This window comes from Triturus cristatus, chromosome 4_1 (genome assembly GCF_964204655.1).
Source record: "Triturus cristatus chromosome 4_1, aTriCri1.1, whole genome shotgun sequence".
In the NCBI taxonomy this organism is placed as follows: domain Eukaryota; kingdom Metazoa; phylum Chordata; class Amphibia; order Caudata; family Salamandridae; genus Triturus; species Triturus cristatus.
In genome coordinates, this window is record NC_140585.1 from 226887356 (window position 1) to 226912718 (window position 25363).

The 25363-nt window shown below is 50.3% G+C and overlaps 1 protein-coding gene across 1 annotated transcript in view; it reads right to left on the reverse strand.

The window, feature by feature from the left end:
* LOC146854151 (hemagglutinin/amebocyte aggregation factor-like) overlaps window positions 1-25363 on the reverse strand; it is an 88717-nt gene that overhangs the window by 55630 nt on the left and 7724 nt on the right. Inside the window, exon 2 of the mRNA XM_085651926.1 lies at window positions 23015-23114. Coding sequence (XP_085508052.1) covers window positions 23015-23114 — 100 coding nt within the window. The remainder of the gene's footprint in view (window positions 1-23014; window positions 23115-25363) is intronic.

The following is a 25363-nucleotide window of genomic DNA, read 5'->3' on the forward strand; positions in this document are numbered from 1 at the left end:
CTCTTCTGAGATATCGAATGAGTATAACAGAAACCTGGTATTTATTTTCATGGCAATTCTACGAGGATGTATTACTCAAGAGTGGATTAGTCGTGAACCACCATCGTTTTGTACTTGGCGTGCACGGTTACTAGCAATATATAATCTGGAATATGCTATCTATAGAACAAAAGGGTCTAAAAAAAAAAACTATGGGAATGAAAATTTGGGCGCCAATCTCGCAATGGATTGAGGGCAAAGTAGTATAATTTTTTTGGCCACTCTTCTCTTTCTTATAATATATGTTTCTATCTGGTCTGCCGTTTCTTTTATTTATGGGGTAAAATTGGCTGCTAAATTATAAACTGTATGTATTCTCATTTTTATTACTTTGCTCGCTTATACTTGTTTTTCTGGCTTATATGTTTTTCTGCTTGTACTGTAACCGGCTTGCATTAAATCAATAAAACTATAAAAAAAAAAAAAGTTTCATTATGACACTGTGTGGCGTAATGGCCACAGCTACCGACTTTGGAGCCGGGGAACCGTTGTTAAGCTCCTCCTAAATATATAAGGCATTAGTCTACTGATAGGTATTTGAAGATCCTGACTGGTGTAAAGCTCGATCCCCGAGAGCACAGGGCGGCGTTCTTCCTGATTCCCGCCATTATGCAAGAGTTGGTTTGGAAGTGTGCATTACAACTACTAGGGTTCATTGCCTGAAACACATCAAGTAAACCTGTTGAAGCCTGTTCAGTGACAGCACCAAGATTTTGCTGAAAGGTTTGTGCTGTTAATGTGGGCTATGATCAGTTCGACTTTCTTGTTTTTCTCTATGCATGTAATAAACACAGCTGTGCACAGTGCTCGCATACGAATATTTTAAAACATTGTTTTTGTTTTTATTGATACATCTGTGATTGGAACCAGCAGTGTAGTGTGGGTTGCCTGTGCCCTGGGCAAAATTAAAAGTATGGCACCCCCTAACCCGTGGAGAGTTAGCTTAGAAAGTGCTAACGTTCCACGTGTTAGGGGCGCAATACTTTCTTCAAAAATGTTGTGCCCCTTAGAATTTTGCACCGGAGGCAACCGGCCCTGTGGGTCCCGCAAGCTATGCCACTGTATGACACAAATGGGTGAATTGCTTTCCCACTCGGCCGCACAATGCAATGCTTGTAACCACAATGCTTCTGGAATGGCACCGCTGTTGTTGCCTGTGATATGCACAGATGATTTTTTTATTTGTATAAACATAAACCTGTGTTTATTGCTTGCATGTATGGTTCACGTTCTGTGCCAGAGTCTTTTTAGGTCGAGCCTAGAGGAAGCCCGCATGCGGTACTCTGTGAGTCATGCTGTATTGCCTCTGTGGAGATTGAACACACCCACCGCTTTTCATTGGTTGCTTGGTCTGCCTTAACAAATTCCACAGTTTTCATTTGTAAATAGTTTAAATTTGTCCTGCCTTGTGGCTATTGTGTTCCCACCCTGGCTACTGCCCTGCTATGTGGATCCTTTCACGATGGGCCATATGTTTTGTTTGTGTGCACTACTTTTCCTTTCATTCCTTTCCTCGCAGCTCGCTGGCACAGGGCGCTACTTTACTTTCTGTTCAGGAGGTTTTTTTTACATCCCAAATCGTGTTTCACTGGCGGCACCCGCAAGGTTTAGTTACATACCTCTTAGAATGTGCACCCGTTGATCAGCAATACGGTAACTTGTAAATAATTTTAGAGACCAATTGGCTTTCAACTTGTTGGTGAAGCGGACATTTCAGCCTATCTCATGTGTTTCCTGACACCAAACTTGCCCACGGCCACACTCCTGGAAGTCTGGTAACCAATTTGGTCGTGGTGAATACCTGCTCTGTGACTTATTGTCGCCCACACCTTTGGACTACAAGAATAGCTTGACAAAGCAAGCAAGGGAGGGTTGGTTTTTTTGGGAAGCTGTAGTTACTAATACTATAGTCACCCGCTCAGCACTCTCGATCCCTTGTGCCTTCAGTTGAGCAGAAAGCCATCATATAAATAGCGCCTTGGATGAGACGGCCTAGATCTTGGGTCTCTTGGTGCTAAGCTAAGGATGCAAAATTGAGTGGTTTAAACTCATTGGTCGAAGGTGTTGGTAGACAGCAGGACACCTGCGGAAGATTGTCAGTTGAGTCCCACTGTAGTGTTTGTGACAGAAGCTTTTCATTAATTTACATTTCGAAGCTGAGGAGAACTGTGGGAATAAGGTTAATTATGGTTCGGGGCAGATCCTACAACCGAGTCTGCTGCTGGGGATATCCTGGCACGATCATTTTAAATTGATTGTAAACAGCCATAGTCTGATTTGGTTCACGCTGCACATCCCTGGAGGCTTGGGAACCGATAGATAATTTTGCAGGTCAAGTTGGGGTTTATGCATTTTTAAATGACAGAACAGTGATACATTCTGCATATACCAGGCTCCTGAAGATTTAGTGATCCGCCCGGGACAGAACGACTTTAAGTCAAGTGAAGTGCCTCAGTTGGTATTGCAATCCAAGTCTACAAGGCCTCATTTACGAATAAATTATGTAGCACGGCGCCGCGAGCCACTGTGCTGCACCGAGCTGGATCATTTTAAAAGCTCAGGGATGCGTTGTATTAACAATACGACACATCCGGGTGCTTTCCCCAGCGCTGCTGCACAATTTGCTGGCATGCGCCAGTGCAGGCATCTTACGTCATGTTGCAAGGGTGCCTGCATTGCGGGAATGATTGCACAAAAAAAGAATCAATGGTATTTTCCTCTTACTATAAGTGCTGCAGAATGCAGCATGCATAGAAAGAGGAAAAAACTAGGAGAAATACGAGTATTTCTCCTCGTTGCGCCACTCCTACGCATTCCCAGCTTTTAAAAACTTCATAAATCTGGGAATGTGTCAGGTTCCATGGATGTTGCGTTGGAACACCCATGGAATGCCTCTTTCACGCAGAGTAATGTGTGAAACGGGCCCATATTTATAAGGCCATGAAACGTCATGCAGGGTGACTTTACGTGGCCTTGTAAATAAGAGGAGTCACACTGGGCCGCTGGTGCTTCAAAAACAGTGACGCACCGGTGGCACAATGGCCTTGTAAATGAGGCCCACCCCATTTTTATAGGCCACTGAGTCCTTCATCCAGGACCTCAACGAGGTCAAGATAGCATCTGGGTGCAGTTTAGCACTGAAAGAAACAGTCCCCTCTACTTTTGAGTTTTGTGCTCCACCCAGCGCTTAATTTGAGCCGGTGCTCGGCACCAACACTTAATTGTCAGCACCAGCTCTAGTAACAGTCTATCACATGGAGGTGCTGTCTGTTTAATCTTGAGATAAGCGCAACAACCGTGTTTATTGAGTCAAGCAGCATTGAAAATGAATAATAATAGCCTATCATACCATTATTATAGCTTAGTGTGGCCTGAAATAGTATTAATTGTCACAGTTGTAGGAGTGCAATGGTTAGGTGTTATGTTGGTACTGTTATTAGCAGCGCTGGCAGGGGCAATACATGGTGCAGGCTGCAGTGGCCTAACGAGAAGGGCACTGGCACTTCATTTTTACAAAGTAAGCACTGGCACCACCGCTATCACTTTGTGTAATGTAAGCACAGTTGAGGGACTGCAAACTTACAACTCGCCTGCATTCACGTGCTATGAATTCATCCTCTCTGTGCCTAGAAAAGATGATCAGAAAAATCTTCAGACCAGCTGGCTGTGGCAGAAAATTTCAGGGATGTCACTCACCTAAGATTCCAGCTTCATGCTCGGGTCTCCAAAAGACATGGCATCTCATGCAAACCCCAGAGGTAACATAATAGTTTACCGCAGATGTGAAATCGACATTTAGAAACTTCAATTTTTTTTTTAAACCTTGATAAATATTGCTTGTGTGAGAAACACAACTTAGTGACGGCCGCTGCGCAGTGAGCGAGTGATCTTACTGACCTTGTCAGGAAATTGCTTCCCGCACTGCACAGCTGCGCCTGGAGCTGTTGCCCCCTGACCTTTTCAGGTCCTAAGTTCGAGGCCCTTCTCCACCCGCAGGCACCTCATACCTGGTGGTCCAGTGGAGAGAATCTATGCTCTGCTACTGCTCTCAGCCCATTGTTTTTCTGCTTTCTGCCTTTTTGCTCCTCTGCTCTATTTTCACCTTCATTTTATCTATTTATTGTTTTATTTAATCTATTATTGCTTTTGTTTTACTTTCTCTTGTTTCTCCTCTTTTTTGTGCCTTTTTTCCCTTTTTGTGCCCTTGCTGCTGCTCGTCACTCATGACTAAGCCCCCCTCCAGCACTGTTTTCCTGCTTCCTGCCCCCCAGCTGTCCAGCCCTCCCCAAATACAACTCAATGGCGGCCGCTGCGGGGTGAAGGTGTGATTTTAATGAACTGGTCAGTAAGTTGCTTCTGTCGCCGCATAGCTCCGCCTGGTAGCTGTTGCCCCTGACCCTTTCAGGTCCTAAGTTCGAGGCCCACCTCCACCCGCAGACACTCGCCTGCACCTCATCCCTGGTGGTCCAGTGGGGAGCATCTCTGTTCTACTGCTACACTCTGCCCTCTGTATTTCAGCTTTTTGCTACTCTGCTCACCTTCCTTTTTAGGTCTCGCGCCTAGCGTTACAGTGCGTAAAGAGACCTCTTGAAAAGGCTTCAGAAAGCTACCCAATAGCGTGTGGGTTTGCTTTCCCCGTGTGGCATTGGCTTGCGTGTTCTTTTTTTTTTTTTTATACGGCACGCGATTGGGCGTCCCGCCTTTGAAACGCCCATTACCTCCTCGTTAGTCTTCCTCGCCACATGATAAAAAGTGAGCTTCAGCTCCACACACCAGAACCCTCCAAAGCAAAAAAATCAGCCTCCCATGCCTCCCATCCCTTCCCAATATGGCCGACCCAGTATACCCATGACCTCTATAAGAGGAGGGCCGGCCCAACCCATCAGCCTGTTTTTTTCGTTCTGTGCTGCAGATTATCCTGAGCATTTCAACAGGTATGTTGGGGCCTGGGCCTGCTCTAGCGGTCCTACGTCCCGGGGGACGAGGCCCTGCTCTTGCGGGCTCCTGCTCTGGGTGTTTTCCCCCGCCTTGTACCCTTGCGTTGCCCCCTTGGTTTACCTGCTCTGCTCTAGCGGGTTTCAGGTTGGGGGCTCTGGGTGTTTGTCCTGCCCTGCTCTAGCGGGCTCTCCTTGATGGGTCTCCCCGATCATGATGGCTCCGGGGTGTTACCAGCCTTGTCCTCTGTTGCCGCCTTTGTTGCCTCCTGAGTGCAGGGTGTGGGGGCTCTGGTGGGCTGTGGTCGTGGAGGATCCCCGGTGTTGTTTTATCTCTGTGGGGCACTTCTCCCGATGAGCTTCCCGCTTTGTTCCCTGTGAGGGTGGGTTGCCAGGCTGTGCTGGTCGCCTCGTTTTGTCCTTCGCAGGGTGGGTATGTGGCCTGTTGGCTGTAGTGGTCTACCTCCGAGCTGGGGAACCTGGTTCGAGTCTCGGGAGGTTCGCTCTACGTTATGTGTTTCTGAGCGAATCACTTGTTCTCCCCGTGCCTGACAACTCTGACTGCCTCCGTATGTACTGGCTCTGATGCTCTTGTGAAGTGCACTGGATTTGTCTTTGAGCGCCCCGGTGTTGGCGCTTGTTGTTTCTATCGCTTGCTACGTGATGCTTGCTGCTGTGCGCGGCCGGGCGCTTGTCCATGTGACCCGCGAGTGTCCTTACCGTCTTCGGTGGAAATGTATCTCGGCTCCCCTGGGGGTATCCCGGTCGTGGCTGTTGGGTTTTCCTTTGTGTGCTTCCGGCTCCCGGGCGGATATCCGCGTGTGCTGCAGGGCGCCGCGCGCAGCTCCAGGTGGCCAGAGGTCGCACACTGCTGTTTGGCCTCGGCTCCCCTGATCCTGGTGGTACCGTGCTGGCTCGTTTACCCTGACGGCGGGCGTCTGGTGAGTTTTGCCCGGATCGGTGCCCCTTGTTGGGTGCCGCGCGTTTGCGCTCCCCTGGGGCGGCTGCATGGTTTTCGTGTATCAGTTTCCCCACAGGTCTGCTTTCAGCTTTGGCTGGCGGGTGTTCCTTGTACTGCCGTGCCTGTGGTCCGTGTTTATTTCACCTATGGGTGTCTCGGACTGTGTTTTGTTTGTGCTGTCGCTCTGTTGTCACGTTTTTGTTTCTTCCTTCGCGGAGGATCTTTCTGGCCTAATGGAGAGTCACTGTGGCCTCATGGGTGAGGTCTGAGACTCTTTTTCTCAAGGTTACAGGTTCAATTCCTGTTGATTCTCTTCAGATAGATCTCTAATGATTGGGGTCTTTGACTCTTACTCTGGGGGTTTGGTGTTCCATCCCTGGTCTTGCACTGTCACTGTTGGCTCAGTCTCCGGGGTAGGCGATGGTATTTCCTCCAGTCGGATGTCCTGGGGTTGGCGATCCTGCTGCGATGCACTGTGTGTGGACTACGGTGCTGTGGCTCATGGGTTCATCTTGTCCCCGTCTGGCGGGCGCATTCGCTCGTCGTCCTGGCGGCTTTGTTCCTTCCTGGTTTTCCGTGTGGGGTCTCTTGGGTTTGGTTCCGACCTGGGTGCTCTTGCTCTCTGGTTGGTCTTGTGTCCCTGGTGGCTCAAGCTCTGGCTGAGCGATGTCCGTTTGCCCTGGGGGTTGTGTTTCCTGCCCGGCTGGGGGTTTGTCCGGGGGCCTTGGATTCATGTTTCCTCTGTTGTCTCTGGCTTTTTCTTCCTATCCATGCTTTGGGCCTGCCGTCCTTCCGTCCTGTGGGCTCCTGCTCGCCGTTGTGTGGCGCTGTCTGTGGGTTCATGGTTGGGCGTCCTCCTTCACCATGCTGTTGGTTTCTGCGTCTGGGGCCGGGCGTCTGACACCTGTCAGCTCTTCACTGGACTGTTTTCGGTGATCTCCATGCCGGCTCTTGCCGCTCCTCCTGCTCCTGGGGGGGGCTTGCCCTTTTCTGCCTGTCGGGGGCCCCATCCGTGGCTTCCCCGTTGTTTATTGCTCCCTGGCTCATCCGGCAGCTGCGCCACCTCCTGTCCGGGTCGTTCTTCTCCTCGGCTCCGGCCTGCTGTCCGGGTGGTCTCCTCTCGGTTCCGGGTCTGTGCCCGCTGCCGGGCCGCTCCTTTCTTCCCTGGTTGTTGGGCTGCCCTTCTCGGGTCTATTGTGCTATTGGCCTCTGGGGTGCAGCGACTTGGTCGGGCCGGAGGTTTGGCACACGCCTGTGCAGGGGTGTGCGTTTTGTGGGCTCTTTTTGTGTGTCTACCCCGCCTGTTCGTGTTGGGGTTGCCTGCTTTTTGTGGGTCCATCCTCGGGGTGTGTTTCGAGTATTTATGGTCCTGGTGGGCGGGCGATACTCGCCCTGTTTGTCCGGTGGTGGTCCTTCCCATCCTGATGGTCTCTGGCCTTTTTTGTGCCTGCCTTGCTTCCGACTCCGTTTCGTCTTCGCCTTTGTTGGCGGTGGTGTTGGCGACCTTTGCGTCCTCTCTGTGGCGCCCTCTCAGGTCACTTTCCTTGCTGTGATTGGGTTGGCTACTGCAGTCTTTGTGGTGCTGCGCCTTGCCGTTTGGTTGGCTCCTCCGGCTTCCCGTGCTTGGCGTTCCGGGCCCCTTGACCTTCTTACGCTGTGTGCATCTGGCCTCCTCTGCTCTGGGTGGTTGGCCGGGTCTGGGCTGGTTTGCGCCTTGTTGTTTGGCGACCTGGTTCATCCTGGTGATTTGGGCTTCCTCTCCGGTGGGCTCCTTGTCTTGTGGTCTTCGGATTCTTTCTTGGACCGGTGTTTCGGTTGATCGGTTTTCTGTCGCCCGTTACTTGGCCTCTCTGGGATTTGTCCCGGCCCTGTGGGGGCTTCTTGTTGCTCTACTGGGCGGTTTCTCCCCTGCTTCGTGCTCAAGGGGTGTTTGCGAGGTTCGCCCCTGTTGCCTTTTTGGCTGGATGGTGCTGTCCTTGCCTGGGTCACTTTTCTTCTGCATGCGGCCGTGCCACCCGGCCGGCTCCTGTTCTCGTCTGCTCTCTTCCTGGTGCCTGGATGGGAGTTCTCATGGGGGGCGTCTGATGCTGTTTGCTTCGTTTTGGGTCCCCGATGTTGGCTCTTTGGCCTTCTGGTCTGGACTCCCGGCTTTGCGCTTCCTGGGGTCTTTTTTTCCTCCAGGGGTTCTGGGCTTGTTTGGCCTGGCCGGGGTTTTTGTCCTGTTGGTGGTTCTTGCCTGGGTGCCTTTCCTTTGGCGGCTGCTGCTGCGGTGGTTCTCTTGGGCATTGTTCCTTCTTGGTCCATGTTTTGCCTCTGTAGGCGCAGGTTTTTGTCCTGCCTCTGCTTTCTGGCTTCCCTGTCTGGCTTTTGTTCCCAGTGAGGTTGTTGGGTGCCCGGGGGGGGCGCTGGGACTCCCGGTTTTTTCCCCCTGGCGGGGCCCTGTGTTTCCGGTGTGGATTTGTCTTCATCGTTTTTTGTCCCTGGTTTTTGAGCTCCGGGTCCTGTTGGCTCGGTGGCTCCCTGGGTGTTTTGTCTGGGCTCGGGCTTCTTTCGCCCTGCCCTTCTGTTGCACTCCTGTTCCTGTTGGTTTTTCTTTGTTCGACGGGGCGGGGCCTGGTTGTTTGCTGGCAGGCTGTGTGCCCTTCTGGGTGCTCGCTTCGGCGGCCTGCTTCCTTCTTAGGGGACGTTCCTGGGTCAGGTTGCTTGGTGCCTGTGCGGGGCGGTCTTGGGCCGCTTCGTGGCCTTTTCCCTTCCTTCCGGGCTCTATGAGTTTTCTTCTGCTTGGGGTCCTCTGGTGGCTGCTCGCTTCCTTTCTGGTGGCTTGCCCATGGGCCTGGTCCCTTCCAATCTACGGCCTACGTGGACGGTCCTTTCAGATTTTTGCTTTTCGCGGTTGGTCTGTTGAGTTCCCTTGATGGCCGGGTCTCTTCGGGGTCGTTTCTGGCGCCTTCCTGGGTCTTTTCTGCCTTAAGCCTGCCTGGGTTCTCTTGTTGGTGTCGAGATCCTGTCCTGGAGGTCTTTTTATGTGGGTCGCCCTTGCGGTGTTGCTGTGTTGGCGACCTGCATCTCTCTTTCTGTCATGGCCTATTTGTTGGGTCTTATGGTGGAGATGCCCTCTGTTTCTTCGGTTCTTCTGTCTGGGCTTTTGATCTCCTCTCGCTTCTGGCTGTCCTTTGGGCGGTCTTGGCGTGTTGGACCGGCTTGCTACTTTCTCTCTGGGGCCTGTTTGCTGTTGCTTTGGCTCCGTGAGGTCTGGTTCCGTGCCTACTCTGTCCTCCTTCGTCCTTTGGTTGGGGAGGTTTTTTTTGGCGGCACTTCGTGTTTCGGGGGTCCGGGTTTTCGGCCTTCCCGGTGTTTTTCTGTCTCGGGCTCGTTCTTCTGGTTCGTGGTTGCCTCTCTTGGGTGCTCCTTCCACTCATGTGATCTGTTGGGTTTCCCTCTTTCCTGGGAGTCCCTTTCGGGTCTGTTGGTTTCTGGTGCGTATTCATGAAGCCGTTTGGCTTTGGTATGCGCTCACTTGTTATCATGTGGCGAGGAAAACTAACGAGGAGGTAATGCCCCGATTACTTACCGGTAATCTTCATTACTCCGAGTATAGTCTTCCTCGCCACATGAGTTCCCATCCCTCCCTCCCTGTCTGGCTATCGGCTTCATGTTTATGCTTGGTAGTTTCAGGCTGATGGGTTGGGCCGGCCCTCCTCTTATAGAGGTCATGGGTATACTGGGTTGGCCATATTGGGAAGGGATGGGAGGCATGGGAGGCTGATTTTTTTGCTTTGGAGGGTTCTGGTGTGTGGAGCTGAAGCTCACTTGTTGTCATGTGGCGAGGAAGACTATACTCGGAGTATTGAAGATTACCGGTAAGTAATCGGGGCATTCCCGACAGTGGCTAGCACGCGCAGCAGCGCGCGTTCGCCTTGCTGCCACTGCCGTGCTCCCTTCCCCCTGCCTCCGCCACCTCTAGTTGTTGACAACAGCCGCGTTCGCTAAATCGCGGCACTCGCGCTGTACTTTTAACATTAAAAGTAAAGCGCGGGTGCCGCGATTATACCAAAAGTAAAGAAATTGATTTTTTTTTCTATTCCTTTACTTTTGGTATAATCGCGGCACCCGCGCTTTACTTTTAATGTTATAAGTAAAGCGCGGGTCCCGCGATTATACCAAAAGTAAAGAAATAGAAAAAAAAATCTATTTCTTGACTTTTGGTATAATCGCGGGACCCGCGCTTTACTTTTAAAGTTAAAAGTAAAGCGTGTGTGCCACGATTTAGCAATCGCGGCTGTTGGCGATGCTTGTTAAGAAAGCTTTGACCAAAAAACCTACAGGCTTTTGCATCCCCCGGGACACTGTCCTCCGCTCACGCTATTTATGTAAGTATGCGATTCACTGGGCGTTTTGTGATGCCCATCACCCTCGGCTATACATTAATGTACCCCCATCTGACACATTCAGAGGAACCCGGGAGCCACCCAGAGATAGAGCTTGGACAGTTGATTCATTCAATCCAAAGGCAGAGTTTCCAGTTACTCCATCACCCGCGTAGGAAATGGAGTGTCAGAAAATAGGGACCTTCAGAGAAGCTTTGGTTAGTATTAGACTTCCAGCGTTTTACCTCATTCATATCTCATCTTGGAAACACGCTTCAATCATTGGTCAGTGTGCAAACTTCAACTGCTGAAAACAAAAAAATTCACCTCACGAGACAATGAGGTTTGATCCCATTTAGACTAAAGTAGCAACACATACCCTCCCAAATAATCCCCATTCCCCATTTTAGGGTATCAAAAACATGCTCCAGTACCTCTCACTTTCATCGCACCAGCCATCTACTCTTCACTAGGCTTCCAGTGGAACTGCTCGCTTAATTTAAATGCTTAGTAACAGAATAAGGTTGAAAAGTTACGAACTCCTGATGCCCAACACACTAGAGTGACACCAGGTGACACCGGGCGCAAAAAGTGACACTTTCTTTGCATCTCGAGCATATGAAAACAAAATATATAACCAATACAGTTCATGTTAGGGGCCTTCAGATGTACGATTTCGTGTTCCGCCAAAGAATCAAAGCGGATTATTCGCTAAAATATAGGGGCCTAAAGCATGAGCTATAAGGTCCCCATGACACATTTGTTTTCTTACAGAGAAATCTATTTTAAGGGGTGAATACTGAGACACAATTTTAACTTGCATTTATAGCCCACTATAGGACTGTGGCACTGAAGATAAACATTTAATGAATGCATTAAAATTTAAGTATTGGGCTAACCAGCAGGTCTAGATTTAATGTGCTAATGCAAGCAAACATAGGCATTTACACACTTGTTTGCATGTGTTCCATGCATAAATACTGTTTACAGTGCTAAGGCCAGACACATGGGCTCTGCCAGTGCTGGGAGGGTGTGGGGAGGGAGTAGAAAATATGTTTACTTTCGGTCTTTAATGTATATAGGAGGTAAAGAATTGGAAGTGACAAACTGTGATACTGAAGTGTACTTTTCAGATGTAAAATCCTCTGGGTATTCCAATGGAGGCACTTCCTAGAAGGTGGAATGATACACAAGGAATCGCTTGGGGTAATAAGACATTTACGTGTATGGGTGGAGTCAATGTCCACTCTTAGTATATTTTAAAGAATTAGTTAACTATAGGAATAAAGACAGAGGCATTATCAGCCAGACCTAAAAAACACAACGAAGTGAAGAATGCTTGAATAAACACAGCCTGTCTTCCCACATTGGCAAAGAGCAGTCAATGACGCTTTACATGTAAATTAATCACAATGGAGACAGAGCAAACAGGATCATAATAATAAAACAAGCATTGGCATAGCCAATAGGTCTCGCTTTTGGGACCTTATAAGTATTTAGTTATGCAGCACAATATCCTTGGTGCAACAACATTAACTGTTGCATGGCTAAACACTTATCAGGTCCAAAAGCAAAACCTATTGGCTATGCCAATGCTTGTTTTATCTATTTATTGCTTTTTTCACTCTTGCTTATTTCTCCTATTTTTTTCACATTTTTCCCCTTTCCAAGCCTTGGCTGCTGCTTGGCCCCCATGGCCCCACCCCCCTCACATGCCCTTTTCCCGCTTCCCAGTCCTCCCCAAACACTACTTAATGGTGGTCGTGCCGCTTCAGGGCAGCGAAGGCAAGCCCGCTTGTGCCTGTCCACGCCTGGACTGCACTCAGCGCCTCAAACCCTGGTCCTTGGACTACCTCACCACTACGACTCCATGCTCTCAACACCGGATGTTCCACCGCCTGCAAGTTGGAGACCAGTTGTCCTACGTAGCGGCAAACCTAAATTAATTTTACCAGTCGTAACGGAAGTTACTGGGGAAGAGAGAGTATTCCACCAGCACACTTAACCAGAATGGGCAATCATATTATGTGCTAAAGCAGTGGCAGAGGAAAATGGCCTGCATTTCAAAATGCATGCATGGCCTGCATTTCAAAAGTAATAGAGAAAAGGCAACCCCCTACACAGTTAACTTTAAGGTCAGGGAACAGGGGGAAAGAACAGAAAACTACAATGCACAGTATTCCTCTAGACCTATATTTCTTTGTATCGAAATTGTTGTAGGCTCACATGTACCAAGCAAAAAAACACCCTTATATACACATATTCATTGTGTTTATTTATAAAAAAAAATTATTATTTTTTCCTTCATTTTAGCATATAAATGCAATTCATTTCATTTTTTATATAAAAGAGAGAGAACATCCGAAAGAAACTCTTGATATGCAAAACAATCCAGATCTTGCACAAATGTGACAATTTATACATATATATACAGATTTAGAAAGGCAAGACTTATGTCGAGAAAATTCCCAAAAATTAAACATACAAATATTAGCATTAGTCAAAAAAACAAAGATCAAAAAATCAAGAAAATTCAAAAAATTCAAAAAATCCCCAAACCATTTATACCTCTGCACACTTCACATCGTTTCCCTCACATCCATCACATACATCCTGCACACCCCAGAACTAGGCAGCATGCACAAAGACAGGCTAGCAGGGGTGAGAAACTCAACCCTCTGGTGTTGTGCTGAGCGCTGAGGCGTGTCATACAGACTGGTCGACGCGCATTTCGATGGCTTAATCCTCTTTAAGTGCCATCTTCTTCAAGACCTGTTACTTAATAATTTTGTAACGGGCAGGTCGGTGGGGGATAATTTTTCTATAAAGATAAAAAAAAAATATTTAATTGGTTTTACGCTTGGGTATTGATTTCTTTAAGGCCCACAGGAGAAATGTTACATCATCTCCAAGAAGAAAAGACTAAAATATTATTCAAACTATCAAAGTTGCAGGTATGCCACTAGGCAGTGTTCTTCACCAAAAAGGATAGACCCACATCCATAAGAGAGTGTCAAGAGAGGCAAAGTAGGAGAAAGGTGGTTTATAGTTGCTACGAAAGCGAGTAATAATGAGTCATGGACCCAGAGTACAACACATTTTTATGCAGAAAAAGTTTACACGTCTATGCAATCCTTTATATCTCTTTATATTGGCTCATTCGTCTCAAAAATCACTAACCTGTGAAAACAGAGCTGATACGCTGGGACTATAAAACAAGAAAAAGGATATAGAGGACAGCACAAAGAAGACATTTAGAGGTACATTAAGTGACCAGCAGGTTATCTGATACATATTGAACTCTTCTCTTACGTCACATAAAAGATAATCACAACAAGCTCTTTGTTTGCATCACTACCAGCATTACACGGAGAAATTAGTACAAAGCTGTGACTAGGTTCTCGCTAGTGACATTTATTGTTTTTGTAGGTAATGACCAGATGACAAAATCAAGGAGGGCACTGTAGCGGAATTTCCACGAACAAGCTGGAATATCCTCAACTTATGGGAAGTTAAATCGATCTTTTTCCGAGAATACGAAGTAGCGCTAAAGGTAAAAAGTGCACAAATGTGGAATTTAACAACACCAGGCAGCTAGATAATAAGAACCTCTCTCTTTAAATAAATTGGTAAAATATTGCTTTTTGGAAATATCTCTGACCTCTTTATAACGACATACGTGCAAAATTTAATTGTCGATTATACACTGTTTTTCGCGTGCAGATAGATTTTGGAGCAGTGGGAAAGCGAACGAAACCATAGAGAATACTTACTGCTGCCCACACAGCTACATTTTTACAGGTTGGAACCAAGATTATATAATCTTCTCTTCTTCTCATCAGTGCCTATACTGGTGTACGCTAGTTATGATTTTTGAGATGAATGAGCCAATATAAAGAGATATAAAGGATTGCATAGACGTGTAAACTTTTTCTGCATAAAAATGTGTTGTACTCTGGGTCCATGACTCATTATTACTCGCTTTCGTAGCAACTATAAACCACCTTTCTCCTACTTTGCCTCTCTTGACACTCTCTTATGGATGTGGGTCTATCCTTTTTGGTGAAGAACACTGCCTAGTGGCATACCTGCAACTTTGATAGTTTGAATAATATTTTAGTCTTTTCTTCTTGGAGATGATGTAACATTTCTCCTGTGGGCCTTAAAGAAATCAATACCCAAGCGTAAAACCAATTAAATAAATATTTTTTTATTTTTATAGAAAAATTATCCCCCACCGACCTGCCCGTTACAAAATTACTAAGTAACAGGTCTTGAAGAAGATGGCCCTTAAAGAGGATTAAGCCATCGAAATGCGCGTCGACCAGTCTGTATGACACGCCTCAGCGCTCAGCACAACATCAGAGGGTTGAGTTTCTCACCCCTGCTAGCCTGTCTTTGTGCATGCTGCCTAGTTCTGGGGTGTGTAGGATGTATGTGATGGATGTGAGGGAAACGAATGTGAAGTGTGCAGAGGTATAAATGGTTTGGGGATTTTTTGAATTTTTTGAATTTTCTTGATTTTTTGATCTTTGTTTTTTTGACTAATGCTAATATTTGTATGTTTAATTTTTTGGAATTTTCTCGACATAAGTCTTGCCTTTCTAAATCTGTATATATATGTATAAATTGTCACATTTGTGCAAGATCTGGATTGTTTTGCATATCAAGAGTATCTTTTGGATGTTCTCTCTCTTTTATATAAAAAATGAAATGAATTGCATTTAGATGCTAAAATGAAGGAAAAAAATAATAAATAAATGTATAAATAGACACAATGAATATGTGTATATAAGGGTGTTTTTTTGCTTGGTACATGTGAGCCTACAACAATTTCGATACAAAGAAATATAGGTCTAGAGGGATACTGTGCATTGTAGTTTTCTGTATTTCAAAAGTGTCTGAGAAGAGACAAAGAGGAGCCTCTACGGAAATCACTGTAGAAACCTTATAACAAGTGTTTCTGACAAATATAGAATCATATGTGTGGCACACAGAGGTGTCGGGTGTTCATAGGCAAACAGGGATGTGAAACGGTGATGTTCCTACATAATGAGCGCAGTGGTTGAAAGAACAGAGCCAGTATCAGAACACCATCTTTTTTTTTTGAAATATTTTTATTGGGTTTATCAACAAAACAGAAAAACAAACACCACTCGTATAGTGCAAGGCATGGCATACAGGGGTTACAAGGTACCGGAGCAATGACAGTACCGGTGTCACAGAGAGAAATAAACAGCCCAATGACAACACACCATCGCTCCCTTCCCGCCCATCTCCAGCAGTGGAGCCATTAATCCTGGTCACTGAGATCCGAGTCCGCTGCATCCGGTGGGGGCTCACAGATATTTCCCCGGTATACATTCCATCCACCCCAGACCTGGGACCACTTCTTGGGGCACCCTCTATGGACATACACAGTTTTTTCGGTCACCATTACAAGGTCCATATCTCGGATCCACTGCGTCAGGGTAGGCCCCAGCCCCGATCCCCATTTCTGGGCTATGTTACGCTTTGCGAGCATGAGTTCCAAAGTCACCCAAAGCTGGGTCACCTTCTTGTGGTCCGTCTGTTCCCAGACATTAAGGAGGCACAGCCGGGGTTCCGGCAGCGTGGGAATTTTTGTTACCTGGGAGAGAATACGCAACACCCCTTTCCAATACGTCGCCACGACAGGGCACTCCCAGAGGGTATGCAAGAAGGTCCCCTCGTGGCCACAGTTCCTGAGACACAGCGGGGACTCCACCCGGTGGAGTCTGAATAGGAGGGTGCGGGTGTAGTATGTGCGGTGCAAAATTTTGAGTTGGACCAGTCTGAGCTTGGAAGATATGCCCACCTCCCTGGGGGATGAGAGCGCGGAATTCCAGTCCGTCTCATCAAATTCTCCAAGTTCTGCCTCCCACTTCCCCTTGAGGGCGGAAAAAGGGTCGGGGCGGTTATTTAGTATCTTCCGGTACGTTAGGGACGTCGCCCTCTGGAGCAGATGCTCCATGAGGAGCCGGTCCTCTAAGGGCGATGACTCAGGGAGCTGAGTCCCACGTGGTATCGCCGCCTGAAGAGCGTGTTGCACTTGTAAATATCGGAAGTGCTCGGTGTCCGCCAGGTCGTAGTCCGCTTGCAGTTGGGCAAAAGTGATCACCTCTCCCTTGCGCCAGAGGTCTCCCACCCTGGAGATACCAATAAGATCCCACTGGTGGAACCCCTTGGTAGTGCGAAGTACCCCGAGCTGCCTGGTGTCCCAAAGCGGCGTTGCCTGGGTAATCTTTCCAGCCCATCCCATCGCCCGTTGCGCCGCGTGCCATATCCGGAGGGTATGGGCTGCGGGCCCCGCCGGAACGCGACCCCTTTTTGGGTTGTAAAGGGCTCCCATAACCCCTCCGGGGCCAAGTAGTTGACGGTCCATACGGTATGCGGGGTCATCCCCTGGCACATGGAGCCACTGGTTAATAACCATGAGGTGCGACGCCCAGTAATAGGTCTTCATGTCGGGGAGGGCTATACCTCCATCATACCAGCCACTGGTAAGCTTATGGAGGGCAATGCGAGGCGACTTGTCCTCCCAGAGGAGACGAGTGATCTCAGCGTTGATCGCCGTGAAGTAGGAGGGTGCAATGGGGAAGGGGGTATTTTGCAGCGCATAGAGGAATCTCGGGAGGGCGAGCATCTTAAAGAGCGAAGCCCGCCCAAGCAATGTCAGCGGCAATGTGCGCCAGTGTTTAACGTCGGTGCGAAGCCGTTGGAGGGGCCTCATTAGATTTTCCGCGACAAATTTGTCCCGGTCGGCCGTGACGTATATGCCAAGATATTTGAACCCGTCGTTAGCTAGTAGAATGTTACAGCCTGACGGAAGCCGCGGTGGGGAGCCTCGGAGCATATATAAGATGGATTTCTCCCAGTTTATATCGTATCCAGACCTACTACCATATGATTCACATATGTTGAGGAGACAGGCGATAGAGCGCGCCGGCGAGGCGAGATAGAGGAGCACATCGTCCGCATAGAGGGATATGCGATCCTCCCATTCCAACGTCCACCTAAGGCCACGGATCATCGGATCCTGTCGCACCCACGCCGCCAATGGCTCGAGAGCCATAGCAAATAGGAGCGGGGAGAGGGGGCAACCCTGCCTAGTCCCTCGACCCAGCGGAAAGGCGTCAGAGACGCGGCCATTGACCACCACCTGTGCAAGTGGCTTAGTGTAAAGCAGCTGGATCCACGCGCAAATCCTGGGGCCGAGCCCCATATGGCGGAGGACGGCAAAGAGGAAAGGCCACTCCACTCTGTCAAACGCCATCCGCGCATCCAACGACAGTATGGCCGCATCTTCCTCGATCGAGGAGCGGCCGGCAATGATGCCATGGAGACGCCGCAGATTCAAAGCGGTGTTCCGGTGGGGCATAAATCCGGACTGGTCCGGGTGTATTAGGGTCGAAAGGTAGGGCTGCAGCCGCGTTGCTATCACCTTGGCCAGGATCTTCGCCTCGGCATTGAGCAGCGAGATCGGGCGATAAGAGGAGCACTCGTGGGACGGCTTGTTGGGTTTAGGGATCACCACTATTGTAGCCATCCTCTGATCACGGGGGAGCATCCCCGTCGATAGACCGTCCTCATACATGGCTAATAGGTGAGGGACCACAAGAGCGGAATTTTGCTTGTAGTATTCGATTGGGATTCCGTTGGGCCCCATTGCCTTACCACTGCGGAGGGCCAAAATCGCCAGCGTGATCTCCTCCGCCGTCAGATCAGCCTCCAGGGCCTCAGCCCCCGAAGCGGCCAGCCGAGGCATTGCGATGTCCCTGAGGAAGAGCTCATTGTCCGCCACGGTGGCCGAGGCCTCCGGGGTATAGATGTGTTGATAATGGGCCGCGAAGGCCCCGGCTATGCGCTGGGGCTCCGAGGTAAAGTCTCCTTCGCCCAGGCGAATCCGCGCCACCCACCGCGACGCACGGTCCCCCTTCTCCAGCCAGGCCAGGAGTTTGCCAGCCTTATCACCGAGTTCATAGATGGTGTGCTGGGTGGCTACTTGTCGAGCTCGGGCCCCCTCCCAAAGATGGGACCTATATTCTTGCTGCGCCATATGAAGGGTGTGCGCCGAATCTCCGTCCCCCCGCAGTGTATGGGATGCTTCCGCCTCCACTATCGCCCGCTCCAGCTCCAGTACAGCGAGCCGCTGGGTCTTAGTATGGTCCGTAATGATGGAGATGGCCTGGCCACGGAGGACGGTTTTAAAGGCCTCCCAGAGGGTTGCTGCGCTCTCGACCGACTCAGCATTCTCGGTAAAATAGTTCTTGGTCGCCTTTTTGAGGGTCTTAGCAATTTTAGGGATTTTAAGATATCCGGGGCGGATCGGGAACAATGTGCGCCTTCCTGGGTCACCGGACGCAAACGTGATGACCACCGGCGAGTGATCCGAGATGCCCCTGGGTAGGTGCGACACCTCCGTCACCCCTTTGTACCCGGCCGGTGAGGTGAAGATGTAGTCGATACGGGAGAGGGTGTGGTGTACCCCGGAGAGGAAGGTGTATTGTCTCTCATCAGGCCAGTATGCCCTCCATGTGTCTACTAAGCCAAGCGCGGTAGCAAAGTCTGCGAGCGTGGAGGCGTCGGCCCCAAGAGTCCTGTGTGCAGACCTGTCCAGTGCCGGGTCCATGGCTGCATTGAAGTCTCCGCCCATGATGAGCTCCCCAGGAGGGAGCGCCAAAAGGAATTCGCCCAGTGCCCTGAGGGAGGCTTGGTGTAGTGTCGGGGGGATGTAGACAGAAACCAGATTATAAACCCTCCCCTCCCATTGACAAGTGAGTGCCGCGAAGCGGCCATATTCGTCCCTACGGGAATCAAGAAGAATCAGGGGGACACGCTTGTTCACCAGTATGCCCACCCCCCGGGACCCTGTCGTAAACTCTGAATGTGTTGCCATCTTAAACCCCCACCTATCCAGGGCTTTGGTGGACGTACCCACTAGGTGTGTTTCTTGCAAGAGCGCCACCCCGGGCCCCTTGCGCTTGAGATATTGAAGCACTAGCCCCCTCTTAATCTTGCCTCCCAGGCCGTTAACGTTCCAGGAGAGGACCGCAAAGGAAGGAGAACGCTGCTGAGCAGGGGCGTCTGGCAGTGAGTCAGAGGCCGCTCGAGGCAAGCTATGTGACGTCGTCTCCAGGGGAGGGTGTGTTAGTCGCGTCCTGCCCTGTGCCACCCCTGTGCACCTGTACCTGCCCAATCTGCCGTATGTACCCCTGAGTGGTTGGTGAACCTAAAACAAAACAAAAATCAACATTTAAACGAACTCCCCATCCCCCCACCCCCCTCCCTGCCTCCCTGCCCAGCGGATTTACAACTACCCGCCACCCCAACACAGCAGAGTGCTTAGTTCCCATAAACTTGGAACGTGCGTACGGGGGAAAGCCGCTCAGCACACAGCCGCCACTCCCCATACCGTAAGTTTGTCCCCTCAAGCAGCAGACTGTCAGATGAGAGAAAAGGAAAAAGGGGGATCCGGGGTCATCCGTTCCTTGTAGGTTCAAGGCCCCAGGGGCCGGCGGCCACTGCAAGGTCCCAGGTCGCCAAGCGTCCAATAGTTCGGTCACATCACAGCACCATGCCTCAGGGCACTTCGTCACCCGCGCCTGAGTCCTCAACGTTCAGGGTTTGGCGAGAGTCGGGAAGGCCGCCCAGGGCACGCTCTCCCCTGCCCCTCGCTCTTGCTGGACGCCACCCCTCGAGCCATTCCGAGGCCTCCGCCGGCGACGTGAAGAACCATGTGCGCCCCTCCGCCTCCACTCGCAGCTTTGCAGGGTACAGCATTGAATATTTTAGCTCTCGAGAGCGGAGGTCTGCCTTAACTGCCATGAAGTCCTTACGTTGCCGCACTACTGTAGCGGTGTAGTCCGGATAGAGGGTGACCTTAGCGTTGTCCACCCGCAATGGTGGGGCGGCACGCGCCGCCTGGAGGATCGCATCCCGGTCTCGGAAGTTGAAAATGCGGGCCAGGATCGGGCGCGGGGGGGCCCCAGGCTTAGGCCTCCCACCCGGCACCCGGTGCGCCCTCTCGACCGAGAAGAACTTGGAGAGCCCGCGGGGCTGCAGCTGTTCGGTGATCAGTTTTTCAACAAAGAGGTCTAAGGCAGGGCCGCGTTCACTCTCAGGCACACCCACGACCCGCACGTTGTTCCGCCGAGACCGGCCCTCCTGGTCGTCCAGCTTGGCCAGCAGCTGCTTTTGCACCAGTTCAAGGGCTTGTATGCGCTTGTGGTGGTCTGCCGTGCCCCGCGTGAGGGTCTCCGCGGTGGCCTCGACCTCAGTCAGTCTGGAGTTGATTTTGGCGACATCCGCCCGGAGGAGCGCAACATCTGTGGAGATAGTGCCAATTGAGGCCTGCATCTGTGTCAGCGTGGCCATGACGTCCGCCAGCGTGTACTCCGCAGGCCCGTCCGGGGGGGACCGTTTCTGATCCTGACAAAACGCGTACTTTTCAAGCTTTGCCTGTGCCCCACTGCGGTGGCCTTTCCCCCCCATGGTGCCAGGCCGTCTCCGCGATCACTCCCGGCCGGTGCAGGCACAGGGCTACCGCAGGAGCGACCGACCCACGTGCAGGGCAGGCCCAAGGGCGGCGCCGCCCGACCACGAGTGCCGCAGCGGGCCGAGATATCTCCAGGTCGCCCCCACGGCGCGGCCGCCGATATCCGAGGCGCCCCAGCGCCGGCAAGCCACAGGCAAAGCGACGGTCACCACAGCAAAAGGTCAGAGTATGGCCGCAGGCACTGGGGCGATGCACTGTATCCCAGGACTACACGTGCTGGCCGGCAGTCTGCGTGAGGGCACCACCCGGGTCAGGCGCTCACAGTCCCCTCAGAAGGCCGCAGTCCAGAGCGGCAGGGCGCCGCCAGCCCCGCGTAGGTCAATCCCAAAGTCCGATCTCCACTAACCTCCCTGTAGCCGGCGAGTCCACCCCTGCTCCTCCTCAATGCTGGTTGCCTCGAGGCGCGGGCCGCTGCCCAGGTCCCTCTAGGCACGGAGATGGACGGCGGCTGTACCAGGGTTATCACTCAAGGAGGCGCCGCAGGTGGCTCAGCTCACACGATCGATCCGCGGGGCCAGATCGTTCCGCGGGGCCAGATCAGCACCCCGTCTTCGCCCAGGCGCGAGTCCGCCGAGGGCCCTCGAGTCCTGCCACAGGTCGCTCCGGGGACCGGCCCGTCCCAACAGAGCCCGGCCGCACGCAAGGCGACGCAGCCACGCCCCCTGTCTACCAGGCCCCGGGGATGCGAGGCCCAGCAACGCGCCAGAGGCCTCGCCTCACAGCTCCGAAACGGGGGGGCCACCAAGAGTCGAAAGGCCAGATCTGGGACGTCGAGGCCCCCGGACCCAAAAGCAGTCGTCCAAAGATGATTTTTGCCTGAGGGGGTGTCGGATAAATACAGGATAGTAGGCCGGCGCGGAGGAGCTCCGGGCTCAGGCGGCCATGTTCGTCGCGAGCCAAGCTCCGCCCCCCAGAACACCATCTTAACTTAAAACCCTTCAGGTGTGAGTAGCTAAGTGTTCAAATCCAATGGCTTACAAAGGAAGGGGGTGACATTGAGTCAATAGAGCTGATGAGCTGTTGATGGGAATTCATTTATTGATCTTTAAGAGAAAGGGAAGGAAAGACATCAGAAGGTGACAGCTGACATCATAGGCGGTAATATTTTAGTACAGATTTACTAAGGCTTGCAGCAGCGCAAACCAATGCTAAGTGATGCAGGGTATTTACCTGGTAAGGAATAAATGCAAATACTCGTCAGTAAACAAAAGGTGTTTTGTGCTGGAAGAGTGCCCTTTTATCAGTGCAGAAACTGTCACGTGTTACACTGTGTTGCTTTACGGGCAAGGAGGTGTTATTAGGTCAGATCAAACGGCATTAGATTTTAATACAAAGTTCAATCCACTGAGATAGCCAGACAAGGTATTGAGAAGGGATAGGTAGAATGTTTGCTCTCACCATGGAATTGGCAGAATCTGGTGACTTAGCATTACACCAATCGCCGTGAGGTGGGGTTTTTTCCTGCGAGGCTCCAGAAATGTGAGCGCGATCGAGATTTGGCCTGCCTAAGCAACATTTTTTAACGCGGTAGGTTGCGGTCAGAGGGCTGCTTCTTGAGTAGATTTGCTGCCTCTCGACTACATTTTCTACTCGAGTGACAGCAAAATCAACTTGAATGGCCACCGTCTTGTGCAGAGCATTGTGCCATTGGCACCGTTTTTTTAGCACTGCTCACGCTAAATTGCAGCATGAGCAATGCATATTTTCTGCTTATTGGTGGAACTCCATGGCATCTCGCAGTGTTTTTATGGAACTCAGCAGAATTAGACAGAGTGAAACTCCGCAAGTTCTGCCCACACCGCCTACATGAAGCAAGTGTTAACAAGGAGTATTGTGTTTATTTCTCCAAAGCAAGGCATTGCGCATGTGCTGCACTCCATGTCACGTATCCTGTCCAAAGGATCCTTCTATATTTGTCTAGACATAGGAATTTGTACTGGAAGGATATTCTAGAAAGAGCGCACACACCTCTGCACCATGCATGGAGGAAAAGGAGAAGCCTTGTGGAAAATGGCAGGAAAGATGTCAGAGATAGGGAAGCATTTAAACAACGGAACAATATAGAGTGCCTGCGCAGTACATTACAGCAAAGTCAATGTTATTAATAATGAACAAATAGCAGATGCATTAATCATACCTTATTATTGAAGCAATTGTATCTTGACCCAAGCAGGTAAACAACAGTTGCTGGTCGTAACTGTTCACCCATCGCCGGCTCAATTTATGTGCTCTCTCCTCTAGATAAAATGAAAAGAGAGTTACTAGTACATGCACCAAGGAATTTTGCATTTTGTTTTTGTAGATGTTGAAGGCAACTGTTTTCCCTGCCCACTTATAGGCGTCTGCCTTGTGTCCTTATCTCAAGCACCCTATGGAGAGGCAGAAGAGCTGCACTGATTCACTTTTTAGGTCTCGCGTGAGTTGCAGGGCAGCTCCGCCTCCGCAAGAGATTTTGTAGGAGAGGATTTTCAGAAAAGGGCTTTAAGCCCGCCCCTCATTTCCATTGGCGGCGTCACCGTTTATGGTAAACGATGGCCTGCCATTGGAAATGAGCTTTCTGGGGTGCCTCCTTTTGGCTTTTGGCTTTTTGTTCCGGCCCGCCCGGACTGGCTCGCCTGCATTATGGCTGTCGTGACAAAGTTTCTTATCAGAAGCTTCGTCACACTGCCTTGCACGTGCCAGTCCGGCTCTCTGATTGGGCCGGACAAAATAGGAGACATGGCGCCGCGTGTTTATATTTGCATCTCTTCCTCACTCCCGTGCTACGTCAGGGAGCTCTTTCCATTTGCCGGATGGTGATTGATAAAAACTGATTTTTTCATCACTGGCGAACCCAATGCATTACCAATGCTTGTGTTGGCCATCCCAACGCCTTGCTGCTTGCCCTCCTGCTGAGAAAACGCTTTCCTGCCAGCATTCAAAACTTCATGTGAATTAGTACGCTTTCAATAACTGCGCTGACCGTGCTTCTGCTTTTAAGGTGAGCCATGTAAAATATCTCCTCACGCTCTCTGTTGTGCGTTAAATAAATAAACATTGCCGTCCTACGATATCACCGCCTGCTTGCTTCCAGTTCTATTTCTTGGTGGTGAAGTTGCCCTACTTTGAACTTTCAAACCGCTGTGTGCATAGCGCTTGTGAGAGTGGCCACTGTGGAGGAGCTATCTGTGAAGCTTTTCAGCAGGAAACCTCACGGAGCGGTTCTTGCTATGACGCGATCTCTTTCATACAGAGATGATTGCGAGGCTGCTCTCTTCTGCATATAGTACCGTTCCTCTACCAAAGTCCAATGTAAGTAAGCCTTCCGCTTGCCGTTTACCTTTGTTTATCTCCCCCTGGCTGCACGCTTTTTCAGCGTGCTTTTAAATGTACTCTTGTCGTGTTAGCAGCATTTCACTGTTGTTGTCAGCTACCCTCCGACCCCCTTCCCTCTGCCCTCCACTTCCCCCACACCCACCCTCGCTTGAGTTTCACCGCAGTCAGAATCCAGGCATGTTCCTTCTTTTCTCAGCATGCACAGGTCTCCCTGGTGCCCACCCTCTAACTTCCATGAGGCACCTCTCAAGAGTTCTACATTGAAATACTAGCATGCGCTAAGACACGAGACACCAATCACTAGGAGCACCTGCCGTACTTCGGACAAGGATATGGTCTAATGGCTAGACTGCCGACTTTGGAAATGGGAAACCAAGGATCAAGAATCGGGGTCGACTACACATCCTGTGATTCTGGGCAAATCACTTATTCTCCCCGTTCCTCCCAATAACAAGCATTTGCAATGCAATAGGTCTCGCATTTACGCGGGTTTGAGCTATTGACATTGCAAATTACAATGCCTTTTATTTTTGTTTCCGTTTTTAAAACATAAATAAAAGGCATTGTCATTTACAATGCCAATAGCTTAAACTCGCGTAAATGTGAGACCTATTGCATTGCAAATGCTTGTTACAGCTTATTCTTGTACCTTGCCAGTTGGCACTGTCATATATGTCATTCTGTAAACGACCTCTTCTCCTCCTATCAAGCTCTTCACTGACAGAAGGGGCTGCTGCAGGGCTGCTGAAACAATGGTGCAAATGTGTTCACAGGTAGCCCTGCGAGTACCAAGCATTGCGGGTTAGGGTAATGCACTTTAGTGCTGGTGCTCACATCACCACACTTAAATGCTATGATCATGCTTCATAGCTCCCCATGCCCTACTAGGCGCTGCAGCACATAGAGTGAACGTTAGGTAACCAGACTGCTGTAAAGCCCCAGGCAGAAGTATCAACAGGCCCGGGTCATGGTGGGATGACAGGTTGCTATGAAAACCAGCCTGGGCCTGCGAAGTTGTTTGTTGTGTATTCGTTTCTGGTTAAATAGCACTGAGCTTCCTGCTGACCCAGCCAGCATGTACCTCAGGAGCCATCATATCTGGCACCCCAATCTTCCTGCAGTATTGCTGCTCTGCGGTTCTACAGACATGGCCGACCTTCACTCTTAGCAG